This window comes from Lepidochelys kempii, chromosome 16, assembly GCF_965140285.1.
Source record: "Lepidochelys kempii isolate rLepKem1 chromosome 16, rLepKem1.hap1, whole genome shotgun sequence".
Taxonomy (NCBI): Eukaryota; Metazoa; Chordata; order Testudines; family Cheloniidae; genus Lepidochelys; species Lepidochelys kempii.
In genome coordinates, this window is record NC_136395.1 from 27,191,312 (window position 1) to 27,212,418 (window position 21,107).

General features: G+C 37.7%; 1 protein-coding gene across 9 annotated transcripts in view; it reads left to right on the top strand.

Annotated features, from left to right (window-relative positions):
• GAPVD1 (GTPase activating protein and VPS9 domains 1) overlaps positions 1-21,107 on the top strand; it is a 59,931-nt gene that overhangs the window by 28,975 nt on the left and 9,849 nt on the right. For 3 of the 9 annotated variants that reach the window (XM_073314562.2, XM_073314560.2, XM_073314561.2), the window contains 14 exons: positions 3,670-3,756; positions 4,869-5,003; positions 5,134-5,323; positions 6,681-6,761; positions 9,292-9,452; positions 13,766-13,895; positions 14,885-15,010; positions 15,756-15,929; positions 16,253-16,393; positions 17,377-17,511; positions 18,187-18,306; positions 18,903-18,980; positions 19,155-19,528; positions 19,976-20,063. In XM_073314562.2, the coding sequence (XP_073170663.1) occupies positions 3,670-3,756; positions 4,869-5,003; positions 5,134-5,323; positions 6,681-6,761; positions 9,292-9,452; positions 13,766-13,895; positions 14,885-15,010; positions 15,756-15,929; positions 16,253-16,393; positions 17,377-17,511; positions 18,187-18,306; positions 18,903-18,980; positions 19,155-19,528; positions 19,976-20,063 (2,020 nt within the window). The remainder of the gene's footprint in view (positions 1-3,669; positions 3,757-4,868; positions 5,004-5,133; positions 5,324-6,680; positions 6,762-9,291; positions 9,453-13,765; positions 13,896-14,884; positions 15,011-15,755; positions 15,930-16,252; positions 16,394-17,376; positions 17,512-18,186; positions 18,307-18,902; positions 18,981-19,154; positions 19,529-19,975; positions 20,064-21,107) is intronic. The other 6 variants (XM_073314563.2, XM_073314564.2, XM_073314567.2 and 3 more) reach the window with 6 other exon arrangements.

The following is a 21,107-nucleotide window of genomic DNA, read 5'->3' on the forward strand; positions in this document are numbered from 1 at the left end:
TATACTCTAATTGTTCAATCATAGAATTTCTATCCAGAGAGATTCTGTGGGGCAGTGTTATTAATTTAAGATTTTTACTTTGACACTGTGCTTTCTTTCACATACAGTGCCTCATCGGTATGACCTACTGTCATTCCTTTATATTTTGAATCCAGGTATTACCATGTCCCATCAGTTCTCCTTCTTCCACTAAGTTTTTGCAATGCCTATTCTGTCAATATCCTCATTTAATACCTGGCACTCTAGTTCACCCATCTTAGTATTTAGCTGTCTAGCAGTTGTATATAAACACTTGTACATTTTGTATTTAAATGGGGCTCTTCTACATTTGACTGTTCCTTACTAGCTCCTGTCTGTACTTTACCAAATTCTTTCCTATCGTCTTTTCTAGGACATAGAGATCCCCCTTTAATAAATTCATTCCTAAGGGATTTTTCTGCCTGAACTATGTTCTGCTCCACGCCTGTCAGCTTTCCCCCAAACCTTAGTTTAAAAAAATTCTCTACAGTCCTTTGCAACCTCTCCTCATATCTGAGATCTTCTAAGCATTTATTGGGGCTATTGTTACAGTATTTTTACTGGTTTAACTAGGGATAAGATGATGAATACTGATATAAAATATTTCTTTTATTATGATTCCTGAAGAGGAAAATTTAAAGCTTGAATACCCATTTGTTTTAAAATGTTGAGTTTTAAAAGACATTTATTGGTGTTTTTGATAGCAGCTGTTGAAGTTAAGAAATATATAGCAAACATCTAAATTCTGCTTTAAAAGGCAATACACCTGCTTTTACAAGGGTGACAGCTGTAAAGTATAAATATTTGTAAGACTGGTCTAACAGCGCTTGTAAATTTTAATATCCTTCCACTTTTGCTAGCATAGTTGTATTTTTTGCTAATCTGTACTAACTGAAATAATAGAATTTTGTACAATTGTAGGACTGGAAGGGACCTCGAGAGGTCTTCTAGTCCAGTCCCCTGTATTCTAGGCAGAACTAAGTCTTATCTAGACCATCCCTAACAGGTGTTTGTCTAACATGCTCTTAAAAATCTCCAGTGAGGGAGATTCCACAACATCCCTAGACAATTTATTTCAGTGCTTAACTAACCTGACAGTTAGGAAGTTTTCCTAATGTCTAACCTAAACAGCCCTTTCTGCATTTTAAGACCATTGCTTCTTGTCCTATTCAGTCTCTCCTCATAGGTTGTGTTTTCTAGGCCTTTAATCTTTTTTGTTGTTGCTCTTCTCTGTACTTTCTCTAATTTGTCCACATCTTTCCCAAAATGTGGCACCCAGAACTGGACACACTACTCCAGCTGAAGCTGTATCAGCGTAGAGTAGAGCGGAAGAATTACTTCTCATGTCTTGCTTACAACATTCCTACTAACACATCCCAGAATATTATTTGCGTGCCCTCCCTTTTTGGGGGGGGAGGGGAAGAGTCTTATACTGTTAACTCATATTTAGCTTGTGATCCACTGTGACCCACAGATCCCTTTCCACAGTCCTCTTCTTAAGCAGCCATTTCCCATTTTGTTGTGTGCAACTGATAGTTTCTTCCGAAGTGGAGTACTTTGCATTTGTCCTTATTGAACTTCATCTGATTTACTTCAGGCAGTTTCTCTAATTTGTCCAGACCATTTTGAATTTTAATCCTATCCTCCAAAACACTTGCAACCCTTCTCAGCTTGGTATTGTCTGCAGACTTGATAAGTGTACTCTCAATGCCATTATCTAAATCATTGGTGAAGATATTGAACAGAACTAGACCAGAACTGATCCCTGTGGGACCCACTCGATATGCCCTTCCAGCTTGATTGTGAACCCCTGATAACTACCCTCTGGGAGTGGTTTTCCAACCAGTTATGCACCCACCTTATAGTAGCTCCATCTAGGTTGTGTTTCCCTACTTTGTTTATGAGATGGTCATGCAATACAGTATCAAAAGCCTTACTTAAAGTCAAGATATACCACATCTACTACTCCTCCCCCCCACATTCCACAAGGTTTGCTACCCTGTCAAAGAAAGCTATTAGGTTGGTTTGACATGATTTGGTCTTGACAAATCTATGCTGACTGTTACTTATCACCTTCTAGGTGTCTGCAAATTGATTGCTTGATTATTTGCTTAATTATGTTTCCGGGTACTGAAGTCAAGCTGACAGGTCTGTAATTCTCCAGGTTGTCCTTATTCCCCTTTTTTAGATTGGCACTATATTTGCCTTTTTCCAGCCCTCTGGAATCTCCCATGTTCCATGACTTTTCGAAGATAATCGCCAATGGCTCGGATATCGCCTCAGTCAGCTCTTTGAGTATTCTAAGTTGTATTTCATTAGGCCCTGGTGACTTGAAGACATCTAACTTGTCTAAGTAATTTTTAACTTGTTCTTTCCCTATTTTAGCCTATGATCCTACCTGTTCTTCACTGACATTCACTAAGTTAGATGTTCAGTTGCTACTAAACTTTTTGGTGAAAACTGAAACAAAGTCATTTAGCACTTCTGCTAAATGTCTGTCTCTTTTGTCCTCTGAATGGATGTACACCATGTTGCTTATTGGGCAACTACTCGCTGTATTAATGCTTTAGAATATGCCTTCAGGTGACAGAATTCATTGTCTTTGTGCAAATGTTTTGGGAACTTAATATTCATTACTGGTATTACACAGCACCCATTTAACTAAAAAACTACTGCATGTTCCATGTACCTGGGGCAAAACATACCTACATGGGTGCCAAGTGTAACTGGTATACTGACTGACTGAAATTCATTTCAGTAAGTTTCATAGAGCAGAAAGAGTGTGCCTAGCAGAAGGGGGCCTTAATCCTGACTGGGTTCTTTAGATGCTTCTGTAAAACAAGGGATCACTTATTCACCTGCTGTATCATTTTTTGTATATTCTTATAGGACTCACAATTTTATAAACCTCTTGGTGACAGGTTAAAAAGTTAAGGAGAGTTATTTTTCAGGAAAAACATGTTAAGCCGTGTACAAACTGAGTCAGAGGTTTGTGTTTTTTTCCATGTGTGTCTAGAAAAATTTACATGGCCTTTAAAAATCTTCAGACCTAAGACCTCTAGGTTCAACCCTCATCCCTTCCATATTTGCTGTGAAGAATCAGAACCTAATAATCTAGCATAGGTTTAAAAACACACGGAAAATAACTGCTTCACATGCAATATTCAAACAAATGGCTAGGATTTCTTTTACAAATAATGAAATAATTTCAAATAAGGTACGATTATATACATTGTTCAGTGAATGAAAGATGGAATTAAAACAAAGAAGCCTTTGAGTTGGGAGAGGAAAAAAGTACAGTTTTTGTCATAGGAGAAAGTACTCTTCCTGTTTAGATAACTCAAATAGCTTTTAGTGAAACTTTCATAGAATCATAGGACTGGAAGGGACCTCAAGAGGTCATCTAGTCTAGTCCCCTGCACTCATGATAGGACTGAGTATATTTCCACATAGAACATTTTACTTAGAGCCCAAGAACAAGTCTGAGAATTTTTAGCCCCAAAAGTAACTTTGGGAAAGTTTTTATATGTAAATTAAAATAGTATTTTAAAATGGAAGCGCTTTCTCATTTGATTCCTGTATTACGATCTATCTTGTTGTTCTGTAATGGTTTCTGAAATATTTGCCCGAAGTGTTCTTTTTCCATTTTAGGTCGGGAGACTTTTGCAGCAGTTGGCAATGACAGGCTCTGAAGAGGGAGATCCGCACATGAAGAGCAACCTTGGCAAATTCGACAAAGTAAGAGTCACAAAACAGTACTTATGTACATATTTGACACTTTGCCTTTCTGTAGCCCCTGTCATCTGAGAATCTCAAAGCACTTCACAAACAAATAAGCTCCACAGCCCTCTTATGAGGTAAGTGAGCAGTACATCTAATTTATGGATAGGTAAACGGAGGTACAGGTTAAGTGACATCTGCATGGTCGCATACAGTTGGGGTCAGAGCTGGGAATAGAACTTGGAGTCATGCTTCCTGACTACTAGACACATAGTACCTTGCTGCTTAAATGAAAACATTAACAAAATGTCAAAATATGGCACTTTCTAAAACTGATACTATGTGATTTTTTTATAATTTTCTCTGCTGAATCTAGCATAAACTACTTTCATTTAAGGGGACACCATGTAGTCAATTTAAAAAAAAAAAAAAATTGCACACCTGCCCATGGAGCTTCCTGTCAGTTTTTTGCCTCCTTTCCTGTCTCTCCCCTCACCCCCCCCCTTTTTTTTTAAGTAAATAGTTTACTCTCCTTTCTTACTGTATGAAGGATGTACACACAATGGGGAAACTGACTCTACGGAGGAAACAGTGAAACTAACTATACACGATATGCTGTCAAATGCAGAAAGCAAACTAACAAAAACTTTTTTGCTCATTTCTTTCAATCTCTCTTGCTACTTGTAATGAAACTAGGTAAACATTCAGTCAGGTGTGACTTTTAAATTGACAGTTTCCTTATTTGCCTGTCCCTGTGCCCTATAGTTTTGTTTCACTTGTAAGCTATGCTCAGCTGTTTCCTGAGGAAGGAACAATTTAAGTACAAGTTCATTACTGTGAGCTAGTTTAAGTCATCAAGTGCCATTGCATAACATTTTAAAAACTGTACTTAAATAATGAGGACTTCAGAATCTATTTAAATAAGTGACACTTTCAAATGCAGATATGGAGTGAAGGGATCTCTAAATTTTTTGCATAATTTTGTACTTACTCTTATTTGGCTAAAATATGTTTGATTTGCTATATATATAAGAAGCAGCAAAACTGATATACCTCTTGTACCTTTATGTTCTTCTGTAGCTCTAAAATTTGAAAACATTCACTAAAAAACCTATGTCTTCTCCTTGCAGAGCTGTGTTGCTGCTTTCCTGGATGTTGTTATTAGTGGGCGCGCTGTGGAAACCCCTCCGATGTCCTCAGTTAACCTTCTAGAAGGGTTGAGTAGGACTGTGGTTTATATGACATACAGCCAACTTACTAATCTGGTAATATCCTGATTCTTCAATAGGAGTAATATTTTCCTGCACACACTTGCAAGAGAGAGAGAAGTGGGTGTAGTAGGTTAATATGTAGCTTCATGCTCCTTTCTTAATGATACAAACTCTAATTTTGTAGGTTGGTTTTATGCGAAATGTAATGTCAAGTGACCAACTGAAGGAAGATCGGATGGCTCTGGAAAACTTGTTGGCAAACTTACCCCAGAACAAACCCGGGAAAAGTAGCAGCCTTGAAATGACTCCTTACAATACTCCACAACTCTCCCCTGCAACTACTCCAGCCAACAAAAAAAATCGACTGCCTATAGGTGAGGAAGATTGAGAGAAATTCTTACAGCAAAGGCTTTTTTTTCATAGGCTTTCCTGCACCCTATATATGCTGCCTCAGCATTTCTTCAGTCCTCTTGTAGGATATGCTTAAGTTTTCTTCACACCACTTCCACTGTGTGTGTGTTTGTGTGTAGCATAGTTGTCATTGAATCAGACTTTATGTAATGAAAATATCTGTTGGATCGTCTTTCTGGTGTAACCACTCTAGCAGGACTGTACTTTTACCATATTTTTTTCTAGTGCCTTGTCTAGTCAAGTTTGAAATTTCTCCAACGATGTTTCCACCACTTTCCTTGGAAGAATATTCAATAATCTAATAGTTCCAATTCATACTATAATTTTTCCCTTAATCCTACTTACACCCGACTGAATTTTAGTGTATTCATATAGTAAATGAAGTTGTAGGGTTCCCAGTTTACATGTAATGTAGATTTAATATAATCTAATCAGCATATGGTAGTGAAATGGTGCAGGCCAGTGGATAGGAGAGAATGAAAGGGAAGAGTCAGAGATTGAGTGGTGGTGAGGATAGTGCAGTTGTCAACATTGATACAGAGAGGGTTTGGATATGAGGAGAGAGTAGAAGGAAAGAAGGATGTTCAGGTTTTGCAGTATTTAGAGAAGTGGCAGGATGTTTGTAATAAAGTGCTGGAGAGACAGGAAGAGATGGGAATCTGGTCAGTTGGGGAGAGGTTAGGCATGGGAAGGTAGATTTAAATCATCACCGTGGAGGTGATGAGAGTGGAGAAGATAACTCGAGCGATGAGAGTGGAGTGGGGAAGAAAGCAAGGGTGCAGACATTTGGCAACATCAGTATGAAAAATGGGAGGAAGGGGATCCATTGAAGATAATGCTAAAAAAAGTGCTAAGCAGTGGAAGAGGGAGATTGCCTTGTAATTACGCTGTCTTAAATATGGCTACTGATGTAATGTAGCACATACTTTTCTGAAGTATTAAATTTTCAGGATCTTATACCTTTTCAGCTCAAAAATATCCCATTTCAAAATGTGACACTTTTTCCTCTAGATCCTAAAGTATTGTACTCTGTTCTAGTGTTTACTTATATGATTGGAATATTGGTATTCAGTAGAAAAAGAGCTTGGTATTTATCTGTAACATAGGGCAAAAATATTATACTTAAAATAGTAAATTAAAGATAGTAAGTGCTAAAACCTCATTTTGGTATCCTGAGTTATCCTTACCTCTCTGTGCACAACTGCTATTTTAAGTTTACATTAGTGAAGTAATAACTCGTTTGTATTTATTTTACAGTTTAAAATATTTTTGTTGTTCAAAGGCTTGATTTTGTTTCTGTTTAATGCTGTCGAAACCCAGGACAACAGTTGGCAGCCATTACTGCCTGGGATACTTCTACCACCAATCTCACAGCTCACATTAATCTAGTAACCCCATTTGGTGGGTAATGGACTCTTTCTCTTCTTCCTCTATGCAAAACTTTTATTTACTTCATAAAACCATGCTTTTCATGCTTGTTTTTAATTTGCTTTGTGCCAGGCTTCTTCGTTTATTCCATTACAAAGGCCAATTCCTACTTAAATAGCTAGAAAAATGTAGTAACCTAAAAAGCCTCCTCTCCCTTTGATGCATGATAATTGAAGGTAAAAGTTTCACTCTCAATTTGCACATTTGGCCTCAGCTCCCATGTTTCAACTGAGGGAGTTGATGCCATGCTAGACAAGAAAAGGAACTTCAGGTCTTTGACTCTTTTTCTCTAAGGTGTCTAGAATGGGGAGAGGAAGAGAAGATTATATTAAAAGGAGTTACAGAGAACCACAAAATAATCAGGATGGGGTTATGATATTGCTTTGCCATGTGTTTGTCAGTTCCTGATGATGTAACATTGGGTCTTCAAGTTTGTGATTTTTGTGTGCCTTCCTGCAGTTCTTGCTGGGTGGCTCACCACTGTTCTGAATGACTTGTTTCTGTTACCAGCACCTGCTCTGAATAGGGAAGAACCACCCAAGGCCAGGCTTAGAGTGGCATTTTCCATTTTATTTATACCATCACAAAAATTATAAATTAGCATGCCCAAGAGATAAAAAAAAATGAGGGCTTACCAGCTTTTGCTTATAAGTGTTTGACACATTCCGTCTAGTGTACGCTTGAATCCCCTTTTATATCAGTTTTTGCTGAAAAGGACTTGCTCGGTAAAGTCCAAAACTGTCTTAAATGCCTTAATAAAAGGTTTACTCTACAAAACATTGAAACCCTTCAATAATGCTGCTTTAGAACCTAGTCGTACAAGGGGCTGTGTGCCTCCAACTTCTGTTGACTTTATTGGAAAGTGCTCAGCAACTCATGGGATGCAGGGCCTTCATTCTTTTGTAGTGCTGTACATTTGGCTAGAAAGTTTTATATGTTGGTTTGTTTTTAAGTAAGAATTCAGGTAGCTGCTCTAAACAGCACTGTCTGAATTGCTGCCACTGTGCCTTCCCTTACAATGAGAGGTGTGTGTCTCCTATGAGTTCTCTGCCTGTTCTTTCAGGCATTTAGGGTTTGGCATCAGCTAACATATTTTGAGTAACTATCACTGATGTCTGGGTAAAAAGAAAAGGAGTACTTGTGGCACCTTAGAGACTAACAAATTTATTCGAGCATAAGCTTTCGTGAGCTACAGCTCACTTCATCGGATTTATTCCGATGTCTGGGTGTAGTCCATAGAGTTTGCTGGTGAATGCTGAAGGGATACGTTTTATTTATTTGTATGATGTTCCTAACCTCTGTTTGCCAGAAGCTGGAAATGGGGGACAGGGGATGGATCACTTGATAATTCCCTGTTCTGTTTGTTCCCTCTGGGGCACCTGGCACTGGTCACTGTTGGAAGACAGGATACTGGGCTAAATGGACCTTTGGTCTGACCCAGTATGGCTGTTCTTATGTTCTTACAGTAGTGCTTTAACAGTTCTTATTAAGGATCTGGGCTTTCAGCACTATACAAACAAATAGTAGCAGATGATGCCCTAAAAAACTTGATTTATAATCTAATCATTATTTCACGGCCTAGTGCATAGCATCAAATAATCGTTCTGGTCAGAGGTCTTGGAGATTAGAATTTTAAATGCTGGTTCTTGGATGTTCAAGTTTAAAAAAAAAAAAAAAAAAAAGTCTCTTCCCCACTTCATTTTTCTCCTTCCTCCCCCCCTTCCCCCATATCCACCCTCTGCATTGTTTCCAAACAGACCTCTTAGCCATAAGGAGCTTGATGTCCTTCTAGCTGGCAGCCATAGGGTCTTTGAGTTTCTATGCTCGTTGAATTCAACAAGGGCTCAGCCAGAACCCATAAATGGTTCATTGCATAAATGCAAAAAATGGCTTTTCCAGGTGTTGGTTTGTTTGTCTTGGTCTCCTGGTGCTTTTTGATGAGCATTTTCCTATTATTTAATGCAACAGAGATCTCTTATCAATGTAAGGTGCCTTTAGGTCATGAGGCTGTGAGTTTGGAATGACTGCAGTTTGTAGGGAATAAAAACGCCACTACTTAAAAGGTATTTTAAACATGGGAACTAAAGTGCCTTTCTGGTGGTGCTCTGTTTTTGCAATGGTACAGAAGCAGAGGGGAGTCTCTCTTGCAGAGGAAAAATGTGTTCAGATAACCTAAAGGGAAAGCTGTCCTGCCCATCTGGGGCAGGAATATCTGTGGGTTAATGGAGAAGCATGGTACATTATATGCTTCTTAAGCCACTATGCTACAAGTCTGATATTTTCACAGTAGTGCAATATTTAAATACTTACACAGCCCCAGTGTCAGTTCTACACATCCCCAATACCAATTTCCACCTTTCCAGAAAGTTGTAAATTGTATTCTGCATTTTGTCCATTCTTTGATATGCATGCGCTAACATCACACTTGTGTATTTGTAGATAATGTGAGAGTTTAAATATTGTAAACCTTCATAACACTCTCTATTTTAACATGTATCATTAGCTACCCGTAGCAGAAATAGATCAAATATTCCAATGGACCAACATGGAGACCATGAAGGATCCTCCCAGGATTCTATACAGGAAGTTCAGCCAGAAGAAGTACTGGTTATTTCTTTGGGAACAGGTCCGCAGCTTACTCCTGGTATGATGTCAGAAAATGAGGTATGAACTAGGTGTCCAATATAAATCACATGCTTTGAGAAATGAAGAAAGTATATTCAGACAATGAAATAATACTAAATTTGTGATTAAACTAAGACAAGGTTTAAATTGGAGAATTAGGGCGAAAACCCTTTATTTGTTTCATCGTATTTAGGTGTTAGAAATGTTCTCCAAACCACAACTGATTTCTGTTTATAATGATTAATTCAGCATCCAGATTAAACAGGTAGGTGGGTGTACCACAGCCTTCCATTCATAGATTCCAAGGCCAGAAGGGACCATTGTGATGTAGATTGACCTCCTGTATAACACAGGCCATAGAACTTCCTCAAAATAATTCCTAGAACCTTTTAAAATAACATCTGTTAGAACAATATCTGGTCTTGGTTTAAAAATCGCCAGTGATGGAGGATGTACCACACCCCTTGGTAAATTGTTCCAATGGTTATTTACTCTTACTGTGAAAAATTTTATGCTTAATTTTCAGTCTGAATTTGTCTAGTTTCAACGTCTAGCCACTAGACCATGTTATATCTTTCTCTGCTAGATTGAAGAGCCCATTATTAAATATTTGTTCTGCATATAGATATTTAGATATTGTAATCAAGTAACCCTTTAACCTTGGCTGTGTTAATCTAAATAAATTGCTGTCTTTGAGGCCATCGCTATAAGGCATACTTTCTAACCCTGTAATCCTTCTCATGGCTCTTCTCTGAACCCTCTTCAATTTATCACCATCCTTGAATTGTGAGCACCAGAACTGGACACAGTATTCCAGCAACAGTCGCACCAGTGCCAAATAAAGAGGTAAAATAACCTCTGTGTTCCTAATCAAGATTCCCCTGTTTATCCATCCCAGGATTGCGTTAGCACTTTTGCCCACAGCATCACACTTGGAGCTCATATTCAAATGATTATCCGCCATGACCCCTAAATCTGTTTTCCATCACTGCTTCTCAGGATAGTCCCCCATTTTGTAAGTATTGCCTACATCCTTTGTTTCTAGATGTATACATTTACATTTAGCTGTTTTAAAACACACATTGTTCTCTTGCATCCAGTTTATCAAGCAATCTAGATAATCTGAATCAGAACCTATCTTCTTCATTATTTACCACATCTCCAATTTTTGTGTCGTCTGCAAACTTTATCAGTGATGGTTTTATGTTTTCTTCCAGGTCATTGATAAAAATGTTAAATAGCATAGGGCCAAGAACTGTTCCTACAGGACCCCACTGGAAACACAGCCTCTCAATGAAAATTCACAGTTTACAGTTACATTTTGAGATCTGTCAGTTAGCCAGTTGTAATCCATTTAATGTGTGCCATATATTGTTCTAGTTTTTTATTAAAATATTGTGGGGTGCCAAGTCCAACACCCTTCAGAAGTCTAAGTATATTACATCAACACTATTACTTTTATCAACCAGATTTGTAAATTCATCAAGAAAAGATATCAAGTTAGTTTGACAGGGTCTGTTTACCATGAACCCGTGTTGACTTGCATTAATTACATTGCCCTCCTTTAAGTCTCAAGTGAGACTGACATCAGTGTCTGGCTGGCTGGTCTATAATTTCCCAGGTCATCCTGCTATTCTTTTTAAAAATTAGCACAACATTACCTATCTTACAGCCCTTTGGAGAACTGGGGTGGTTCCAGGACATATTGAAAATAATCATTAATGGTCCAGCAAGCTCCTCATACAGCTCTTTTAAAACTCTTGCATCAAAGAATTATCTGGCCCTGCTGATTTAAAAATGTCTAACTTCAGTAGCTTCTGTTTAACATGCTGCAGAGATACTAGTGGAATGGAAGGAGGAGCATCATGACCGTATGTTGAGATTATATCATCTGTTTTTTCACCAAATAAAGAACAGAAATATTTATTAAACTACCTTGTCTGTTTTTTCGCATTATTATTGATGATTCTACCATTTCCATCTAGCAATGGACCAATACCTTTGTCAGGATTCTCTTTGTTCCTAATGTGTTTTAAATACTCCTTATTGTCCTTAATGCTGTTTGCCATATATTTATTCTTGGGTTCCTTTACTTCCCATATCCGTTTTCTACAATTCCTAACTTCTGATGTATATTCATTTTTGTCTGCTTCGCTTTCCTTCCATTGGTTATATATTTTTGGGCATCTAGTAAGATGTTCTTAAATGATTCCCAATTATCATTCACACTTTTCTGATTAAATTCTTCCTCCCAGCTGATTTGGCTCGTAATTGTTTTCAGCTTTGTAATTTGGCCCTATTAAAGCACCAAGTATATATGTATTGCTGGTCTGGACTTTATTCTGCAGATTATAAAGGTGATCAAGGAATGATCACTTGTCTTGAAGCTACCATTAATTTTAGTTCTGTGGTCGGTTCCTCTTTATCTGTTAAGATCTAATAAAGAATTCCCCTGACTTGGATGCAATACTTTTTAAGTTAGGAAATTGTCATCTATAATGTTTACAAATTGTAAGGATGTTTTAATACTGGCAGGATGAGACCTCCAGCATATGACACTCAAATTGAAATCCCCCCTGACATGTTTTTTTGCCTACAGTTTATAGATAGGCACATAAGGAGGCTATCATCCTGTTCCCTAGTGTGAGCTGGTGGTCTGTAGCAGACACCAACTAATATCCCATCTTATGCTTTATCCCTTAGGACGTTGGTCCATAATCATTCACCATCACTTTCTTCCGAGTTATCTGTGACTCAAACATTTTTGACATATCATGCTGCTCCCTCTCCCTTTTGCTTACTTGATCCTTCCTAAATAGGTTATAACCATTGATTTTAACATTCCAATAGTGATGCATCCCACCAGGTTTCAGTAATACCAAGTAGATCGAATTTATGCTCACAAATGAGCAATTCCAGTTCTTTTTGTTACAGGCTCCTAGCATTGGTGTATAGGCAATTGAGGAATTTCGTCTGTGTCCTTTGGGTCCTTGATTGATTTTGTTCTCAACATCTTGATTTTGTGATGAGTTCTTACCTCTTTTTACTATCCCCTTTTGCTGTAAGTTTAATGCCCTCCTGATTACTCTAGCCATCCTGTACCCAAGGAGCTTTGTTTCCTTTTTACTGAGGTGGAGGCCATTCAAACTATATGGACCCCTCTCCCAACAGAAGTTAGACTAGTCTTTAACAAAACCAAAACCTTCCACCACTTACCTAGCCAATGGTTCACTTCCTGAATTTTCTGCTGTTGTGGGACAGGAAGGATCTCAGAGAAGGTTGCTTGGATATTTTAAGTACTTAAGTAGTAAATTAACAGAGTACTTATCCATCTTCCCTCCATGATTGTGTGTGTGTGTGTGTGTGTGTGTAAAGTTGACACATGGTCAATTTTAATGACTCTGAAGAAGCCATGGAGGACAACTGTAAAGTAAGTATTGTGTTTTATATGGCTTTGGTGTATCTCTGCTGCCAGGTAAACGTGTGATGTCTGCAGTTGGATTTTGAAAGCAGATAAACACCACCTTCATTAAGCCATCCCTGCCTTGTCATTCGGCGCAGAGACATGCCTCATCTTTCTTAGTAGGGTAAAACCTTCTGATTCATAGATCCAAGAGATTTTAGTGTCTCCGAAGGAACTGGTTTGTTCTGTGCTTTGCAAGCATATTATGTCTTATGCTAATCCTCTGGAAAAATTTTGTAGCCTGAAGTTACTGTGCATGCCCAAGTTATAAACTCTTGAAACGTAGTATTTAGAATGAAAGTGATGAAACAGACTTAACTACTGCAGCATAATAAATCATGAAGAGTTAATTCTGCCAAGCCTGTGGAGATGTTACTCCACGTTACATTGCTTGGGAGCAAACTTGAGCTGCCATATCAGAGCTTGTAAAGGCTGAATATCCAAGTATTACGTTACCCATCTCCAACTGTTGGCATAAGGTGTCCTTTGAATAAGAGGACAATATACTTCCTTACGTCTATTAGTGTCTTGCCCCAATAGTTCAGATTCCCTCCTCTTGGAGTCCTGTACTTACCGATTGCTATGTGATATTAAAGTGGCATTAGAGAAAAAAGTCAGTTGAGGTTCCATTTTCATGATCTACGGCATGTCTAAATCTTGGCTATTTTAAAATCTCACCAGGCTGTTACTTAGAAAAGTGCTCAGTTTTTTTATTCAAATGACCTTTCCTTAAATGTGAGATGTTAGATATTGACTGTGCCATTAAAGATCTAGAAAAGTTGAAAAAAAATCTGGTTTCAGTTGTTAGACTGATTGTAAATAAAATTAATTAATTTTTTTCTGGGTCAATTAAACATGTTGATTCTCTTCCTCTCCCTCTCCCCCATAGGTCTTGAACATGCAGCTTGCCGATGGAGGACAAGGAGATGTCCCTGTTGATGAAACCAAACTCCATGGTAAACCTGATAAAACCTTGCGCTTTTCCCTCTGCAGTGATAATCTGGAAGGAATATCTGAAGGTGAAGGGATACTTAAGTAATTCAGAAAGTTTTGTGTCAGATTTTAATTCTAAAAGACGCTACTGTTATATACAGCATGTCATATCTGCCTTTGTAAAGGCTGTCCCATTTTCCCCTGAAAGCCTGCTTTCATGTTTGGCCCTAAAAAGTCACTCTTGGCTGAAACTTTGACATACAGGTTGCTGAAGATAATTTTGTACTGGAAAGGATGAACAAAAATTGACTGTAGTTGAAAAAAGGATAAAAGGGTTTTCAACTTGGTGCATGTTATTGGCATAACTGCAATCTAAATTGTCCATAAATTTCTAGTTCACATACTGACTTTTAATCTTATTTTCATCAATTTTTTTTGTATGCCAAAATGTTAGGAGCCTAGAACAACAGCTCTTTTATATGAGCATCACATACAGCAAAGAAGGGTTTATATGGGATATTGAATTATATGGGATATTGAAAATATTGAAAATTACAAGCTGTTCAAATGTTCCAGGTAATATGTTGTTTTATTTAACTTTCCGTAATTAGTTTTTTCTCTCCTTCTTGTTTTTCAAGATAAACAAAATCAAGATATTAGAGAAAACAAATAATTACAAAAGTTTGTATTTGAATTTGGCTAAAAGCTAGTACACTAATGATGTGCTAACCATGAGTGACAAGGTATCTAAAGATTAGTTAATGTTGTTTTGTGGCACTACGAAGTTGTAAAGTGTTAATTACTGGAGTGCTAAGTGTTCCAGTTTCTAATTCTACAAGATAATTGAGATGTTGGTATTTAACACACTTTCTAAATTCACCATATTGAGAAGAATTTTTGAGTTCCTCAGTTCAGTATTTCACATAAGTGGCTAATTTGTATTGAAAATGACAGGCTTCAGCTCAGTTTTTTGCAGTCTTGCAAGTAAGTTGCATCTTGTACTGTTCATGCTACGAGTTTGGAAAACAAATAGCTTGATCTGAACGAACCTAACAGAAAAATCAATTTTCATCAGGTCCTTCAAATCGCTCCAATTCTGTGTCCTCTTTGGATTTAGAAGGAGAGTCTGTGTCAGAGCTTGGTGCAGGGCCTTCTGGGAGCAATGGTGTTGAAGCCCTGCAGCTGTTAGAACATGAACAAGGTAGGTGCAGATAAACAGTTCAAAGTGTGTAGACTGTTACAATTTCTCTAAATCCATCAGTTTGACATATCTAATTTAGATATGTCAGAGATGAATAAAGGGGCTTTCTACATCATTTAATTACTTCCACACTTTTTTGAATCTCTCACATTTTCATTTATTTTTTTCATTAGCCAGCTATTGTTGTCCACTAAAACAATGTTAACGTTATTCTCAGAACAGAGAACTGGTATTGTATTTTGAAATCTCAGTCACTATAATAAAATATTTTTAAATTTTTGTTTTATTATGCCTTCCTTTTCAAGAGGGAAAAGGATGATTTGAATTGTACCAATTGGAAATGTTAGACCGTAGATATTTTTTGTAGTTACCGACAATTTAACTGGAGAGGGCAAAGTGTTCCAACTGATAGGAATTCAACCTCTTCCCTTCCACAAACTAATCTCCCTTCCATAAATTAATCACTCCTTGGTGTCTGTCATTCATAGTTGTAGACCATTATGATAGCTCTATGTTTGGCAAATATATACACTTTTTAAACCTTCTCTCATAAATCAATCTCTAGTGTTTTTCTCAAATAGGAATAAAGAGTGTCACCACATTGCATCTATTTGACTATACAAAATATTGTGTTTATTATTAAAGTGCTGTACAGTTATTTAAAACTGCATTTTACTTGACAGAATTAGTTTCCTGTCCTATAGCGTATTGGAGAATTTTTGAGAAACCTTTTATTTTTACATAGCTACGACTCAGGATAATCTTGATGACAAGCTCCGTAAATTTGAAATTCGTGATATGATGGGATTGACTGATGATAGGGACATATCAGAAACTGTGAGTGAGACCTGGAGCACAGATGTCTTGGGCAGTGACTTTGATCCAAATATTGATGAAGACCGTTTGCAAGAAATTGCAGGTAACTGACAGCTACTGAAACTGAAAACTACTTTAAGCTTTCTGCAAAGCAAGGAGGCTTTTGGAGCTCTCATTCAGTCTCTCTGTAGTTATGAAATAAATGTGTTGTTAAATCTTAGTTTCTTTGTAGGAAAACTTTAGACCTCTGTCCTGCCTTTGTTATGGGTACTTTCTTCTGGTTTGTTTTGTTTTTGTTTTTCCCCAATAGTTGTTGTGTGTCTTTTTTATAATGACTTAATACTGGACACCCAGTTTATGGTGTCTGTCTTACTAGAATCCTTTCATCTTTCCTACCTGATCCTTTCTTTCCTCTTGGTTGTACAGGTGCAGCTGCAGAGAACATGCTTGGCAGCTTGCTGTGTTTGCCGGGTTCAGGATCTGTGCTGCTTGACCCCTGCACAGGGTCAACCATATCCGAAACCACCAGTGAAGCTTGGAGTGTGGAGGTATTGCCAAGTGATTCAGGTCAGAATCCCACAAATCCTCTTTAGATTGGTCTTTGACATGAACTGCAAAGCATTATTTCATAAATAGTTTTAGATAAGTGCATCACTTGAAACCATCACTTTGAGAGGGAATATTACCTGCCCAAAGACAACACAAGCTATTTCAAAGGACAGGTGATAATCCGAGTGGTCCTTTTTCAAACAAAGATGATTGCTTATGATTCCAAAGTAAAACTATGAGAATTATGGAAGTCTTTAAGATTGACATATTGTGAATATAGATTCCCAATATAGCACTCAGGCTGCACAAAATAAGCCGTTTTATAGCCATTCTCTTTGGATGGGTAGTATGCTGTAAGGTGGGTGGAAGGGTGTATGATGAGCAATGACTAGGAGGATGGCAGATGTGATGTGATGTGTCTTGTTTTTAATTAGTTTGGGTGAGTTAGGTGCAGTGCACAAGGATTTCTAATGCACAGGAGAGGCTAAGCTTTGTGACTCCATTAACCTTACCGCGATGGATAGAAGACGTAAGCCAGAAGACTAGATTATAATGTGAGAGCAGATCTAGCATGGCTTGGTGACTGTTTAGTCTTCTGGAAAAACTAAGAATAAAAGGTGTATCGTAGAACTATGGGAATCTTTCTAGGCAGAATTTTTACATAGTTTCAATGTTTTCATGAGCATTTAATATATGATTCCATAGTCTCTGGCTAGGAAACTCAATAATTTAAATTTTGGTTTTTGTTAGAGTAAAAATAGATGTAGCAAAATGCCCCTGCAGATATAAAGGACTGTCTGCATTGTCTTGCCTGCAGTACAGCAAAGTAGAATTGGCTGAAATAGCTCAAATTATTTGTTGCCATTTCAGAGTACATTTCATAAAGTTAGCTAGACTCTCTTTTTACATTAAAATCTAAATCCCTACACCACCTTTTTGCATGTGAATTGTAAGAGAATATAACAGCCGGCAGTAATGCATGCACACCATTTCCTATTTAGAGGCCCCAGACCTAAAGCAGGAGGAAAGACTGCAGGAGCTGGAAAGCTGTTCTGGACTGGGCAGCACCTCTGATGACACAGATGTGAGGGAGGTCAGTTCTCGTCCCAGTACACCAGGCCTCAGCGTCGTGTCAGGTGTGTTTTTATTTTCAGGAACAAGTTCTGCTTTGTTAGATGATAACCAGTATGTTTTGCCATGTGCTTAGTTTCATCATATTTACTCTCATCCATAAAAGGATTTTTTTTGTCTGGTGCTCATACTCTGATTTCCGGAGTGGCAGTACCATACTCTTCATCTTACTAAAAATAGAGTGAAATCCAGAGAATCTGTTTGTACAGAAGCAGAGACTTGCAATAGGGTATCTGAATCTAAGAAATCGCCTAATGTTTCCTTGCATTTCACTATGGACACCTGCCTTCAGCTTATCTTCATCCCATTTTGTGTAGCACACCTCTGTAATCTCTGTTGCTGCATCTTCCTTAAATTTCCGGTCATAGATTTGTGTAAATTATTTGTCAGTCTTAAGGTCCTTTATATTGCCAGTCATAGCATCAAAGAATATATTGTGTATATTTAATAGTGGAATAAAAAGATGGAACCCAAAGATTACAAAACCGTATACCAGAACATTTCTAAAGTCATGGCTTTCAGAATGTCAAGCTGCCATTTCTCTTGAATTCAGTGTTTGGGAGTTGGCAGCAAGAACACCTCAGCTCATTGCAACTGTCACAAAAAAGTTTAATGTTTTTTATTTCTGTATTCTTTTTGTCTCAAAGATCCTCACAGATCCTTCTTTTGTTATTTGTAAGGTATTAGTGCAACCTCTGAGGATATTCCTAATAAGATCGAGGACCTTAGGTCTGAGTGTAGCTCTGACTTTGGAGGGAAAGATTCTGTGACAAGTCCTGATATGGATGAAACAGCTCATGGTAAGTAAAGCCCTTGGATAGTAAGTGAAAAATATACTGTGTCTTAGATGAGAGCTCATCAGGAATTGTTAAACTTGCAACTGTAAAACCTTTTAACACTTTACATGCCAGTAAGAAAAAGTGCGGTAAATTCTGCGTAGAAGAAAAGTTCACTTATATTTAGAAAATGTATTTTTTGGTTTTTGAGAAACGGCTTACAAATATTCTCTCCATATTTGTTGATCAGAAGTGTTTATGCTTATGACTAGAAAGAGGAGGTGATGACATACTGCAGAGTCTGAGATCTGAGTCTTTATTCTATCTAATTCTACTAAGTTAGGTTGACTGCTCTTTTGCGTTTGAGACTCTCTCCCCTCGCTGTGCTCTCTTTTTTTAAAGTTTTTATAATAATTTGACTGTTCAGTCCTGTGAGTGCTTTCAGGTGCCTTCCTGTCAGTACATTTTGAAGTGTGTTAACTATTCATTAACATTGTAAAAGGATCTAAATGCTGCCTGTTTCATAAGCTCTGTGAATGCATTTGTATTGTGCAGCACTCTAGCTAAGAAGCCGTGAATAGTGCATGGTACATGCAGACCCACTTTCTGTATTGTTTCAGGAGCCAGTCAGTTGACTTCTCCCCCTTCTCAGTCGGACTCTTTGCTTGCATTGTTTGACCCTTTGTCATCACACGAAGGTAAATTGTAAAGAATGGGCTATTCTTGTTTTTAAGATCTATACATCAAAGGCTGCTGTCCATTTTAGCTGGGAAAAAATCTTACCCATTTGAGAAATGCTTGTACCACCACACATAACCACCACGGTATAATTCTAATGTTTGGTTCAATTATGTAATGTGTCATTGCTTCAGGTGTATCAGCAGTGGTTCGGCCTAAAGTGCACTATGCAAGACCCGCTCATCCGCCACCAGATCCCCCAATCTTGGAAGGGACTATGGGAGGTAATGAGGCCAGATTACCAAATTTTGGCTCCCACATCTTAATCCCAACCGATTTGGAGGCGTTCAAACAAAGGCATTCCTACCCAGAAAGACTGGTCCGCAGCAGAAGCTCTGACATAGTGTCATCAGTTCGGAGACCTATGAGTGATCCTGGCTGGAACAGGCGGCCTGGTAATGAAGAAAGGGAGCTTCCTACACAAACACCCAACATTGGGGCAGCTGCTTCAGTGGTTGCACCTCAGTCCTCTTCATCATCCCCCAGTAAAGACTCCTCTAGAGGAGAGGTAAGGCATTCGTTATGAAGCTGGACTGATTTTGCATGTTTGTTTTTCTTTCTTGTCATTTTTGAGTAGAAATGTGTGTTTAGTGTTGTTAGCATTAAATATATTAATTAGGGAAGCATAGTGCAATTCTGGCACCTTCTGAAAGGTGGCCTGTAGTATGACTTATAAAAGTCAAAGCTAAGATGTAAGAGATTTTCTTGGATTGTTGTAGACCAACTTTTAGTCCAGAACAAAGGGTTACACTCAAACTTATAAACACTCCTCCAAGGGAGGACTTAAACTTTCAGGAGCAGGTTATTTTACTCTGTTGTAGTGCTGTTTTGCAGGTAATGTGAGATGATCTGTTGATGGTAATCAAGAAAATATTTTTCAGTCTTCCATTTTACAAAATCATGTAATGATTTCAGCATAGTGTAGATTGAAATAAAAAGCTCACTTTCCCTATAGATTGAGGAACGAAAAGATAGTGATGATGAGAAATCTGACAGGAACAAACCCTGGTGGAGAAAGCGTTTCGTTTCTGCCATGCCCAAAGGTAACAGAGTCTCACATTTACACATTCTTGGCGCTTTTAGAAATGCTGCACATTGCTTTCAATAAATCTGCACTTTGGTAGGAAAACTTCTGTGACTTCTGTAACTCTCCAGTTACTGTGAGATCATATATTAAATGGTCAGTCTGAGTAGTTGACTACATGAAGGTTGCAACCAGTCCCGGCTCACAGTACTGTCTTCCCTTTCTATGTTTTAATCCAAGATTGTTATGCTAATTACTTAACAAAATCAGGTAGTGCACAGTTGGAGATCTTGTAAATGATTCAATCTGTCCAGTAGATCACAAAAGAGTCTTTGAATTTATGGGTATTGGTACTGTTTTAGAAGTAAAGGATATTAAGTATACATTCAGTCTAAAAGATAATCTCTAGTATTTAAGACTTTGCATACATAAAATATTATCTAAATGTTAAACATCACAACACCCTTGTGAAAACAGAACCGCATTGTCCCCAGTTTACAGAGGGGAAACTCTTCTTAAATGAATTGGACTTAACTACTTTTATACAACTGAATTTTATTTTTCTACAAGTTTTAGTATTGTATAGTGGATTGTGACTTTTATCAGGAACCATTAATTGGAAGTTGTTGCCAGAAACAATTGACATTGCTATAATCAATGCATAACTCTGGATCTGTGGACATATGGCTAGAGTAAATTTGTGAAACTAGCCAGTTTCAATTCCTAATCAGTAAATGAAAAATACTGAACTCAGAAGGCACTATGCTTCAATGCTTTTTGGGGGTGCTGATTGTCTGGCTTAGTTTAGTAGCTATTAAGGACATAATTTGTAATATGATCACAATAGGCTTCCTGTTTCAACCCACAGGCTTGGGTGTCATTAACTTTTGTATTTAAAGAGAACTTGTGTTACTGAGAAGCTTCAGACATCACTTTTGCAGTTTCTTACACATCTAAATGCCCTTCATGGAGCCTTTATTTGATGTTAAACTTCCTGTTTCTTACAGTTTCTCAACGTAGTTTGTAATTCCATGCTGTATTGTCTCCATGTATAATGTGTCTT